This window comes from Mastacembelus armatus, chromosome 4 (assembly GCF_900324485.2).
Source record: "Mastacembelus armatus chromosome 4, fMasArm1.2, whole genome shotgun sequence".
Classification (NCBI taxonomy): domain Eukaryota; kingdom Metazoa; phylum Chordata; class Actinopteri; order Synbranchiformes; family Mastacembelidae; genus Mastacembelus; species Mastacembelus armatus.
Genome location: NC_046636.1, coordinates 24192825 through 24205371, shown reverse-complemented (window position 1 = coordinate 24205371; position 12547 = coordinate 24192825). Strand labels below are relative to the sequence as shown.

At 39.0% G+C, this 12547-nt stretch overlaps 1 protein-coding gene across 2 annotated transcripts; it reads left to right on the top strand.

Annotated features, from left to right (window-relative positions):
- The first annotated feature begins 2069 nt into the window (after nucleotides 1-2069).
- Nucleotides 2070-11819, top strand: abhd17ab (abhydrolase domain containing 17A, depalmitoylase b). 2 transcript variants are annotated; one of them, XM_026304984.2, is made up of 5 exons: nucleotides 2070-2781; nucleotides 3739-4163; nucleotides 5415-5609; nucleotides 6140-6319; nucleotides 8715-11819. In XM_026304984.2, the coding sequence occupies exons 2-5, from the start codon at nucleotides 3799-3801 to the stop codon at nucleotides 8938-8940; spliced, it is 966 nt and encodes a 321-aa protein (XP_026160769.1). In that variant the 5' UTR covers nucleotides 2070-2781; nucleotides 3739-3798; the 3' UTR covers nucleotides 8941-11819. The 2 variants fall into 2 exon arrangements, with proteins under 2 accessions (XP_026160769.1, XP_026160767.1); XM_026304982.2 differs by having other exon boundaries at nucleotides 2071-2781; nucleotides 3793-4163.
- The last annotated feature ends 728 nt before the right edge of the window (nucleotides 11820-12547 follow it).

The window sequence follows — 12547 nt, the reverse complement described above, 5'->3', positions numbered from 1 at the left end:
TGTATAAAGCAGATATGTGTCAGAAGTTGTTATTAAAATAAGAGGGAACATGTTTTGCTTCACACCATTATGTCATTGTTCTCCTAATTTTGGCTGTAATATTCTGATTTCTTTTGTGGTTCTTTCAGTAATTAAAAGCCCCTGGAAACCCACGTCCACCAACACATTTGCTTTCACATAATTGCCCTAATTGGATAGCCTCTTAGCTCCCCAGGGGCCTGTACAGAATTAAATTATGTGTCCCTGGAAATCAGTCACCATTGCTTTCATTAAATACCTGTGCTTTTCATATAACGATATATCATTGGGCCCTGCAATGGACTGGTGACCTGTCCATCATGTACCCCTGCTTTTCACCCAGAGGGCTGGGATAGGCTCCAGCAGATCCCTGTGACCCTAATTAGGAATAAGTGGGTATAGATAATGGATGGGTGGACATATCAATGTCTGTTGTAAAAAAAAAAAAGTTTCACTGACATCTCTAGAAATGAAACAAGCCATATCCAAAATATCCAGAGATTTTTGCTTTAACAAAGACCCAGCTTACTTTAACCCAATTTAAATGTGATAATTCACCCAAATGTTAAAATAAGAAATACAATTTTCTCATTTACCTACATTTAGCAGTTGTCAGTGTTGGTTTTAATTTCCCAGGTTTTGAGACACACTGCATAATTAACAATCCTCACTGTTACACATTTAAATTTGAACAGCTTTCAATTCAATTCAATTCAATTTATTTGTATAGTGCCAAATCACAATACAGTCATCTCAAGGCACTTTACAAATCCCTTATGAGCAAGCACTTGGCAACAATGCTTGCTCATTTCTACTGAAGAGCTGCTGTGAAAACTGAGGCGACAGCAAGATCTGATTATTCAAAGTAACTAGAATATTGTTTTTATAAAGACACCCATATACATTTCATTTAATTGTTTAAATAAATTCCACTTCTAATATTCATCATATTATAGTGGAAAGAGCACAGATGAAATCAAAACTATCTGCATGGCTGGCTAGCCAGCCACTAGAGGTAAGTCATAAGATATGTTTTGTATGTATGTATGATGACTCTCACCTGATTCGCATAACTCACCAAATGAGTTTATGGGTGTAGTGAAACCAACCTGAAGGACAAATTGGAGGTTCCATACCAGCTTTCTCTCCAAGTATTTGGATTTGTAGTGAAACATCCATCCATCCATCCATTATCTATACTCGCTTACTCCTTAACCACGGTCACGGGGATCTGCTGGATCCTATCCCAGCTCGCTTTTGGGTGGAAGACAGGGGTACACCCTGGACAGGTCATCAGTCCATCGATTACGATTAGGATAGTAGGAGTTATGTTTAAGACTGTAAGTGAAAGTAACCTAGAGGAATGAGAACAATCTGTGTGTGTGTGTGTGTGTGTGTTTGGATGGGCTACATAACGGGCTGACATTTGCAGTTCTTTGTAATGGGTAGTAAAGGTTGTTCCTGAGCCAGCAAAGCTTTTTCCTGAGTAACTCACAGGAAGACTGCTCTGTGCAGTGTGTGTTTGGAATGGGAGGGGTGCAGGCATGATTGCCTCTGTCTCCTGCATAGGAGACTGAAAAACAGGATATGACAAATAGTAGTAGGTCAGGTCATTTTGTGTCTCTCTACCGTCGTTTTAGGTCTGTTTGTGGTTGTTTTGTGTCTTTTACTAAGCTGTTTGAGTTTGAAACAAGGATTATTACCAGTCACTACACAGACTCAGCTTAAGCAGCCCCTTATCTCCTCCTTCAGCAATAACTTGCATCCATGCAGGCAGGCCATGCTTTCCTGTCAGGTTCTACTTTATCACTTGACCTTAGACAAATACCTGATGCATCTTGTTCTTGGTTATAGCTCCTTGACTAACTTCATTTAATCTTTCATGTCGTCAATTCAAAGTAATCCTGATGATTCATGTGTCAACTCCATTTTTTTTCTTTAAGTGTACAACTAAACAATTAAGTTCAAACGTGACATTTTCTACAACTGTCTCCCACACTGATAACAAATTTCCCTTAATTGTCCAAATGGAAAATCAATGCGTCACATCCGGTCAGCTGTCACTTCCGGATACGGTGAAACAGCGGAGAAGTGGGAAAACACCACACGGATTAATTTAAATGACAAGACGCCGTCCATAAAGTCAGTGGAGACTCCAGTACCGTTCACGGTAGACCAGTGGGTTCGAACACACCGGCTGGAGACTGTGTTTTAGCGATGTTTCCCCCGGGTGATGTTTTTACCCAGCAAGTTAGCCGTGTTTAAATCTCCTTGCTAGCTTAAGCCAGTGTAGCGTTAGCCGCAGAGAAACTGGCTCCTCTCTTCGGTAAAATGTGACACGTCGTCGGTGTTATTCTCGACATATCTGTCACATATCTGCTATGTGTGTTTGGCTGTAACTGCAAAGCGTTCAGGGTTTGTTTTTGGTCGCATGCTAAGGAAACGCAGGCTCCCACTTGTCAACACAAGTAAGAAGCTGAAGAAACTGTTTTCCTGATAAATCCAGGATACACTTGGGAAGCGGTGCGTCGGATTTCTCATCAACTTTGAAGAAATGGGGAACCTGGATGTGCTGTGGACTTCAGTCGGCACACAGAAAACGCAGCAAATGCTTAGTAAATAACACTTTCCTGTCAGCCGTCATTACTTTTTGCTCGTCCTGCTGACAGGACACTTTGTCCTGTGTTTGAGTTTGGCTGAGGTTGAGGAAGTCTGCCTTTGGTTTTTAGTTTCAACACGGCTCATATTTGCTCAGATCAACAGGTAGGTCAGTTTTTGTTGTTGTGATATTGTATTGTAGTTTACAGGGATGTCATGTACGCTTGTGTTTTACTATTATTTTTATTGTTTATTAATTTATTAATTGCTTGTCTTCGTATAGGTTAAAATAATCATGTTCAGAGGAGGGACAGTGAACACATTGGTAAAAGGATGATGAGGTTAGAGCTGCCAGGAAGGAGGCCTAGAGGAAGACCAAAGAGGAGGCACATGGATGTAGTGAAGGGAGGACATGAGGATAGTTGGTGTGGGTGAGGAGGATACAGAGGATAGGGTTAAATGGAGGCAGATGATTTGCTGTGGTGACCCCTGAAGGGAGCAGCCCAAAGGAAAATAAGATGATATAGGTTAAAATAATCAACCCTTACTGCTAAAACCAAAGGCCCAATTACTTGTTTGACTCATGTCCATAAATGGTTCATTTTGTATTGACATGACAAATTTTGAGTATCATCTGTTGGTTATTTTCTCAATCAACTGAGGAAGTGTTTATTCAATGAAATGCCAACAAAGTGAGCATCACAAGTCCTAAGATGACAGCTGTCTTGTTTTGTCGGACCAACAGTACCAAACCCAAAAATATTCATTTTAATATCACAGCAGACCAGAAAACACAGGCATTTGTAAGCTTAAAAGTAGTGATTGTTTATCTTGAACATTTCCCGAAATGTTTGATTATTAGTATTGTCTTCTTGTTTAGTTTGTGTTGATGGTTTAATCAGTTCAACTAATTGATTTGCTTTTAAATTTGATAAAATAGCCAGTTGACCACTGATTATTAGATTATGAAGGTGTAGCTAATATTGATGGTTTGTGGTGTATGTGATTTATAATGCATGCATGTCCACAGTGGGTGTTTTTAAAACATTTTTATCACAATTGTTGCCACAGACTGACTGTCTTATACGTTACACTGTAATGAGTATCTCATTGTTTCAACAGTGGGATGATGTGTAGTTACTGGCACAGTGATTCTCTTGTCCTCCTCCTGCACAGTGAAGGATGAATGGCCTGTCTCTCAGTGAGCTCTGCTGCCTGTTCTGCTGCCCACCCTGTCCCAGTCGAATCGCAGCCAAGCTCGCCTTCCTGCCCCCAGAGCCCACATACACCTTTCTTCCAGACCCAGAGGCAGGTCCCGCTGTACCAGGGACAACAGGGACATCTAGCCTGCGGTCACGGAGCGGAGCATCAGTTGCAGGAAGTGGAGGGGCTGGTGCCGTGGAGGAGAGATGGAAGCTTCACCTAACAGAACGAGCAGAGTTTCAGTACTCTCAGAGAGAACTGGACACAACAGAGGTATTCCTCACTCGATCCAGCCGAGGAAACAAAATCGGATGCATGTACATTCGCTGTGCTCCTAATGCGAGGTTGGTATTCAGTTCACTACAACCTTCTCAATGCATATTAGGGCAATTGTGCAAAGCAGCTCACCACTAGTACTCAATAAAAGTTTGACTTAAAAAGTTTATTTTACAAAGGTTTATTTACCTTTGGGTCAGTGTGGCAACAGTTCTAATTAACAATTTTGTTTGTATAGGCTTGCTTAATCTTTCACATTCATTTTATAGCTGTGTCATACTTCCTTAGAAGTCACCACCTCTTCTTGTCAGTCTTCTTCTGTCACACCCATATCTACTTTGTTTGCTTGTCTCACTGACTGAAGGATTTTCTCTTCTTGCTCTTCCATGGATGACTGCCATTCCCTTTAACACAATGTTTAGTTTCTGACATCACTATACTTTACATTAATCATCATCATAAAAAAAGTGCTCAAAATATATCAGTGAATCAGAGACTAAATATTTTCTGCTTGGTTGTTTCTCCTGTGGATTTGTGTTAGTGAGTTTATTCACAGTGGTTTATAGATGTTTCATGAAAAGATTTGATACAGTAAAACAATCCTTTACCACTGAACTATTTACCTAATCAGTTAAGAAGAAATGGACAGGCTTGTGTTGTAGTCCATGTATCTTGTATTAATGGAAATGCACAAGAATTAATCCAAACCTCAGTCATAGTTGTGCCATATTCTGAATGGAAGAGCGAAGAGCTAAGCCACAGGATGAATGAGTTCATAAACAGAACCACTGGGGGAGGATCAGATTTCTCTGGAGAACACACAGATTCATGAATAAAAACCAAGGGCTAGAATAGCCAGCATTTACGGTATATACTATGCTTCTCAGGTTGTACAAAATGTCTACAATTAAGAGTCATTTGACCTGTTCACAGAGTCTAAGTAACCTTACTATACATTGTGCTCATGGTCTTATTCAGTGTAGTGTCACCTGGAGAAATGTGATAAATTGGATTGTATTTTGTTTTAATGCTGTCACTAATTCCTGATGTGACTAGCATTGTTTATACCAGATTTGAACAATGTTTTTCAAAAAAAGTAACAAATCAAATTGGGTATTTATCTGCAGTTTAAAATGGCAATAAGTAGGGACATTTCTCATTTAGTAATGATAATCACAGTGTAATTGTTTATAGTTGGATGCTTTTATTACCAACTTGCTGAGTATATGACTGAGATAGAAACCATTTCAATGTGTGTGTATCTCTGTATCTGTTATTCTATTTTCTAACCTGTCTAACCTGTTTGTGTGTCCTCTTAGATTTACAGTGCTTTTCTCCCACGGAAATGCAGTCGACCTGGGCCAGATGAGCAGTTTCTATATTGGTCTTGGAACTCGCATCAACTGCAACATATTCTCCTATGACTATTCGGGCTACGGTGTCAGCACTGGCAAGCCTTCTGAGAAGAACCTCTATGCAGACATAGATGCTGCCTGGCATGCACTGCGCACACGGTAGGATAGGATATAATTGGCCCTTATGTGTCCTTTAGGGGGTGATTTATCATAATTTGTCTTGCTCGGCCAAGACAGGACGCACTGTTTAGATTAGGAGCAAATTGATCAGTAGAAGAGGCTGAATTAAAGGTAAGGATGGGAAGAAGGGGTGAATGAAAGTGACAGGAGGTTGTGATCGGGCAGAGCAGGGATGAAAAGTAGTCTAGACTGGGGACAGATGCCATGGGAATTAAGCAGCGTGAGATGGATGGATGAGGAGAGGGAAGGCTTGAGGGAGGAGTGTGAGGGGTTGTCTCAAGAATGTTGCAGTGTGATGAAGTGTCTCATTAGTGAAAGTTGAGCTGCTTTAATGCAGCTGTAACCCTGGGAAAACACAACTCTACAATATATTGACTAAGGACTGGTTAAAGTGAATTTACATTTGGGTGTAGCTGTCCCTAGATGAAATACTTTTTGATTTTGCTCTGTTTGTTAGTCTGTGTTGTAAGTTTTTTTTTTTTTTCCCCCATCTCTTTGGTTTTAACTAGGTATGGCATTAGCCCGGAGAATATTATTCTCTATGGTCAGAGCATTGGTACAGTTCCCACTGTGGACCTGGCATCACGGTATGAGTGTGCTGCAGTGGTCCTTCACTCACCTCTCACATCTGGCATGAGAGTGGCCTTTCCTGACACTAAGAAAACCTACTGCTTCGATGCTTTCCCTAAGTAAGTCTCTGCTGAAGGTTGTTTTGTATCTTTTTCAGGCAGTTTATCTTTATGAAGCTCAATTACATACAGAATAAAATAAAACAAAAATATGCATAAATATAAAATAACATAATTGCATTAAAATTATTTCTTAGGTCACAGTACAGGTAATGAATTGCACAAATTATGTAATTGTCTGTAAGGATCCGGTTTTTGTTAAAGAAATCCTGCAACTGACAGCGCATTCAACAATGAAACTTTATACTCACTGTTTCATTAAGCCTCTAAATTAGGTGTTCACGTAAACATGATACACACGTACACAGCTTACACAGCTTATTTGGCTGCCTGTTGGTATTTACACGTAATTACACATCTGCCAACAGAAAAGCATAATTGCCACTTGCATTTGTAAAAGTGTTTTTTATGCAAAACAAACATCTGCGTTGTGAGAACAACTCCTGATCTTGTGGGTTACATTTTGTTGCCTTGATTTTAGTTTTACTATCTTTCCTTGGATAGTGTGTTGATTTTATTTTTATAGATCTGAATAGACGATTCAATTGCTGTGATTTTTCAGAGAAGAACTCACACTCCAGGTGTCTGTGTTATCTTTCAGGAGTGATCTCACTGTGCACCAGTCGTTCAGCAATCATCTGGGCTCTTTTTAAAAAAAAAAAAAAAAAAAAATCTTCTGTAAAGCAGTGGCTCACATTTGTGTCAGCTTCTACAGAGACTTTACGTGTCATTCAGACATGACAGTGTCAGATTTAATAACCATCATTTGTTATATCAAGTTTATTCAGACCCCTTATGTACGGTTTTCTAATACTTCCAAAGACTTTTATTAACACCGAAGGATGTTTTATGATTATCACACAGACATGCATTAAACGATAACATAGTATATGTTACAATATTAGTTTACAGGATTGCTCAGGCTTTCTGTGTGGAGTCTGCGTGTTCTCCCTGTGCCTCGGCAGGTTTTCCCCAGGAGCTCCAGCTTCTTCCCACAATCCAAAAACATGCAGATTGGGGTTAGGCTAATTGGTAACTCTAAACTGTTGATGGTTGATTGATTGATAAGGAAACTTTCCCATAGGAATTAAATCTGAGCCAACTGAGGATAACTATGATGACAGTTTTTTATTGTTGATTAACAGGTGCTTTATTAATAGTCAACCTATGCAAACATATGAAAGCAGTTGGTGTCATCTTTATCTTTAGAGTTCTTAGTATATAGCATGCAGCCACAGTCATTCTTTCCAGTAGAATGCAACACACATTCATTGTTTAAAATGGGGGGAAAAAACGTGGAAATGTAATGTGCCCTGTCAGTGCCTGTGGACAAAGTGTTTTATGAAGACAGTAACAATAACAGCTCTATAAATGAACCCAAGTGACTGGTTGCACATTTCAGTATTGGTTTTCCTTTTACGTTTTAGAGCTTCTTTAAACGCTTCATATACAGTAGCAACCTCCTAATCTGAGCAAATTTAGTTACACACATTTGTGCGTGATTATAATGTGAATGTTCACTGTTTTGCTACTGTGTTTTGTGTTTTTATTTTAAAACCTTGGCAACAAAACAGTTCCTTTGGCTGGGCACAGAGCAGTGCTATCCCTTCTGTTCCTGTTGTCCGTTTAGCTTTAGTGCCTGAGTCTGATGCAGATCAGTAGCATCTGACGCCAGCAGTAATGCAGACTCTAGTCCCAGATGGCACAAGTGGGTGAGGAGTAGGGGCGGTAGGAAACCAGGGAATACCTCTGTGTGTAGTGAGTTAAGAAGCCTGTGGAGTGGGCACCTAGCATCCTACCTTTTGGTTTGTGTGTCAGTCTGTATCTCTCTCTTTTGTCTGTACTGAATTTGGCTATTCCATGTATTATGTTTGTAGCTGTGATTATTTTTCAAAAGTAAGTATGTGCTTGTTCGCAATAAAAATATTCTTTACAATCTGTAATTTAGAAGCAAATCCCACATCTGTATGTTTGTTTTCTGTACTGAGTCAGATCAACTGCAGAGATGGGTGGGTCAGCTCTGACAAAACCAAAACCTGCAACCAGACAGTAAAGCAGATATTTGTCAGTCATTGGACTGCTATATATACATACATACTGTTTTTGCTAAACAAAAGTAATGACAAAAATATTTTACTAGTTGTAAAGCAATAAAAATGATTTATAGCCCCAAACAATTGAATATTGCAGTCTAGAAAAAAAGCTTCACTGATCCATTAAGATATTTTGCATTTTTCTATAAGAACATATTCATTTATTTCAGAACAAAACACTCTGCAGTGAAATTGCCTGTGTTTGCTTTCAGAGCTCTTTTATATGGATGCGTATAAAAGACCAATATGAATGATAAATCTTGTTTATTTCTATAATCTTATTCCTGCTTTTCCCCTTACAGCATTGAGAAAGTGTCCAAAATCACATCTCCAGTTCTGATCATCCATGGGACAGAGGATGAAGTGATCGACTTCTCCCATGGCCTGGCTCTGTTTGAACGCTGCCCCAAGGCTGTGGAGCCTCTCTGGGTGGACGGAGCGGGACATAACGACATTGAATTGTACAGCCAGTATCTAGAGCGCCTGCGCCGCTTTATAGGGCAGGAGTTGGTGGTACAGCATGCCTGATTATCACCACTACAATCATAATTATATCTAATTACTGTTTTTCCTGGTCTACTTAAAGCCTCACCTCTCTGTGTACAACATGGAAATCCAAGAGTTGTCTAAAACTGTCCGTAATGGCATATGAACTGTAGTGCTGGGTTTTGTGGGTGCGGGATGCCTTTAATGGATCGTTGATTGATGTGACACAGAGGAAAGGAGGAGTGTGTACGTAACATTTGTGTAAGTGTGAAAGACAAACTGCTTTTAAACTCTTTGTTTTTTAGCAGAAACTTTAACAACACAGCTGCTGTGTGTCAAGTTCCAGCAGATATGATACAAAAGAACTTCTGTTGGATTTAAATAGAAAAAGGAGATAAACAACAAACTAATCATGTAGGTCAGTTACATTGTATTCACATGCAAAATCAACCTAATCATACATTTTGTGTGTAACTTTAATTTCAGTTGCTAACCCATTAAATGGCTCATGGTAACGCCTGAAGGATGCTCTGACATATACCAGGGAATATTTTGGGCGTCTTGGCACCTCTAAGTATCGAATAGGTTTGCAACTGTTTTCTCTACAATGAGGTGCCAGTTTTTATTAGTAGCACTTTTATGATCTAATGCAGTCCAGCAGGAATGCAATCAAGTAAATCCCATTTCAGTAGTGTTCAGATGATTGTTCTCTTATTGGTGGCATTGTGTGAACTGCATGACACTGAAGAGTGTTCCTAATATCCTCTAACCCTCACATATGTAGTCTGGACAGAACATGGGAGAAATTAAGACTGTTCATAGAGATGAGTTTGTATTTAGAATATTTTTCTTTTGTTTTTCACTGTTTTGAACATTTTGCTCAGGTATCCCCCATTTAGACATTTGGGTCAGTGTGATTTGTTGAATATGCAGTCAGCTAAATCTGTAATTCTACTTCCGTTGAGCAGATTTTTGAAATCATGCTGATCCAATTTGATAGTTTTTATCTTTAATATTTAACCAAGCAGTGAATCAAACAGTGATTCCCAGACTGAGCTACAGACCAAACCTCAAGTTGATTGAGCTGTTACAACTTTTTCTTTCTAAAGTTGATTTTCCAGGAAATCTTTTCTTTTCATTCAGCACCTTAACATCCCAGTAATGGAGCAGGATTGGATGTGTTAAAGAAAGCTGCTTCATTTAGTGGTAATTCTGAGAATCTGTCAGCCCTGTCCTTTTTGTTTTAGTCTGTTCGTCTTGTTTATGTCTCACACCAGTAGTTCTCAGTAGTTCCTGTTTCCTCAGTATCTGGAACAGAGAACAACACTAAAATTGAACAGGCCTCGGTTTTCTACCTCCAGCCTGCTTTTATCTCCGTCTGTCTCTAGTTTTTTCAATTTCTGCCTGATAACCTCCTTACTCACTTGCACTCTGTCTTGACAGGCATATTTTGTGGAGGCAGCGGATGGAAACTTCACTTTGGAATCAGTTTAGTAGATAGTTAGTGGTTTTTCTCACTTTAACAATTTATGAGGTTCATGTTGTGTTGAATAAAACTCCACCCACAGATAAGCACAGGAGCACATGTTTGATAATAATACCACAGTGTAGTTCAGTGGATGTTTTTCAGCTTAAAAAGCATTGGCAGAGTTCAGTATTTGCCATTTATATTCCTACAAGACAGCATCACTTTAGACTAAACCAGACAGCATATAGAGCCTGTGTGAAAATGTTGATTGTTGATTTTACATAGAACTGAGTATAAGGGCGGTACAGTACCTTTTCAAGCTGCTGATGTGATTTTTGTGCTGCCTCAAACAGGTTTAATTACACTTGTGCTTGATTGTTGTTTTTGCGCTGATTATTTGATTTATTTGAATTAGCACTGATCAATCAAAGTCCTACTTTGCTGCAGAAACCATTTCTTTTCCCTGTGACAATATTGGGATTTTTCACAAATTGGTACAAGTGATGTTGCTTGGCAGTCCTGTTGAAGTCATTTTGGGTTGATTAATAAGAGAAATCATAATCCCTTTATTTTAACTGCCATTTTCAGAATCACTGCACTGTACTGGGACATAATCCCGTTGTTCTCTGACTAATGGTGTGTTTTACAAGCAGACATGATGTGTAGTTTAAAGTATTTACCTTAAAGGTGCAACACTCAGTGGTACTAAGACAGACATTTAAAGCCATCCCCAAAATGTGTACCCATAGCTACAGAGGCACCAAGTGTTTTTAACAAACTGAATTGAGTTATTTGAACTTCAGACACTGAGTGTTGCATTGTTAAACATAGCATAGACATTAATTTGATCTTTTTTGATAGTAAAGTCAGGATTCTTTATCAGTGTATGAAACAGACATGTTTTGTAGAATTTTACCTGCCGTCTATGTCACCAAAGACAAATATGTTTAAATTTCAGTTCTGTAATTTTTTATTTATCTTTATGCTTTGTATGATCAATTTTCCTCTTCACATTTGGATGAAAATGAAATAGTCATATTTCTAAAAAAAAAAACAAATACTTTGTCATATCATGTCTGGTTTCACTTATGCAAAAACTGAGTTAATATGTTATGGGTGTTTTGTTTTTCAGGCTGTTTATAATTTATCACCTGTGGAGGAGTACAACAAAGCAATACAGTGAAGTCGTGTGTTGGGATATGTTTAGACAAAAAAGTGTGGGATGATGAAAGAACAGTGGCAGGAATTAAAAGCAGACACACAAACGGCTGCTGCTTCAAAAGAAAACTGTCTTTTTCAAATGTTTGGACATCTGGTGTAACACAGCTGTATATCAGTTTTGTTGTCATGCGTTATTTTCCGTTGTTTAATATACTGACGCATTTTTAGATTTTGTCTTTTTTCCAAAAATTTAAGAGACTAAGGAAATTAATAAAATATAAACAGAAACTGATCATTAACTTGGCTTATCTCCTCTTTTTTTGTTGGAGGTATTTTGTGTGCTTAACTCAGCAAACAAGGAATTTTCTTAAGGAGTTGTGTGTGTGTGTGTCTCATTCAGGGCCGGATTTTCCATCCAGCCCAGTCCTGGCACACAGCAAAAAAAAAAAAAAAAAAGCCCTGACTTGCAGTGAAAGGCCTCACAGGACTGCAAGAAAGGCTCGGGTGAATAACTGTCTGACGAGTAAATGAGCTTTTAATTGCCTGGTGTTTTTTTTTTTTTTCCTGTATAGTTGTGTTTTGGGATTGGCTTGTTATCACTTGTGCCAGAACAGGTTCAAGTCATGTATTTTAATTAAATCAGCACAAAGACTCAGGTCTGTCCCAGGCTTCCCTCATTGTCTGTCACCATGTTGAAACAGGGACAGATGGATCATAAGCCATGCTCCCTTTCCTCCCACTTAACATGCACACACACATGCATACTTGTCCCAGCTTTTTTCAGTGGGCTACATAAAAAAATCTGTTGTCCCACTGAAATGGTCTTATGGATTAAAAAGCAGCTGCAGCACATCCCCCACTGTACAGCAAAGTTAGTGCAGCCTGACTTCAAACACAACAACCAGCCCTCCACACTTAAACGCACCGACTGTCACACATGAACCCTTTTATGGTGATGCACATCAGTGGCTCTTGGTCTCGAATACAGAATGAGTCTAGGTGCCTAACATGAGAATAAAA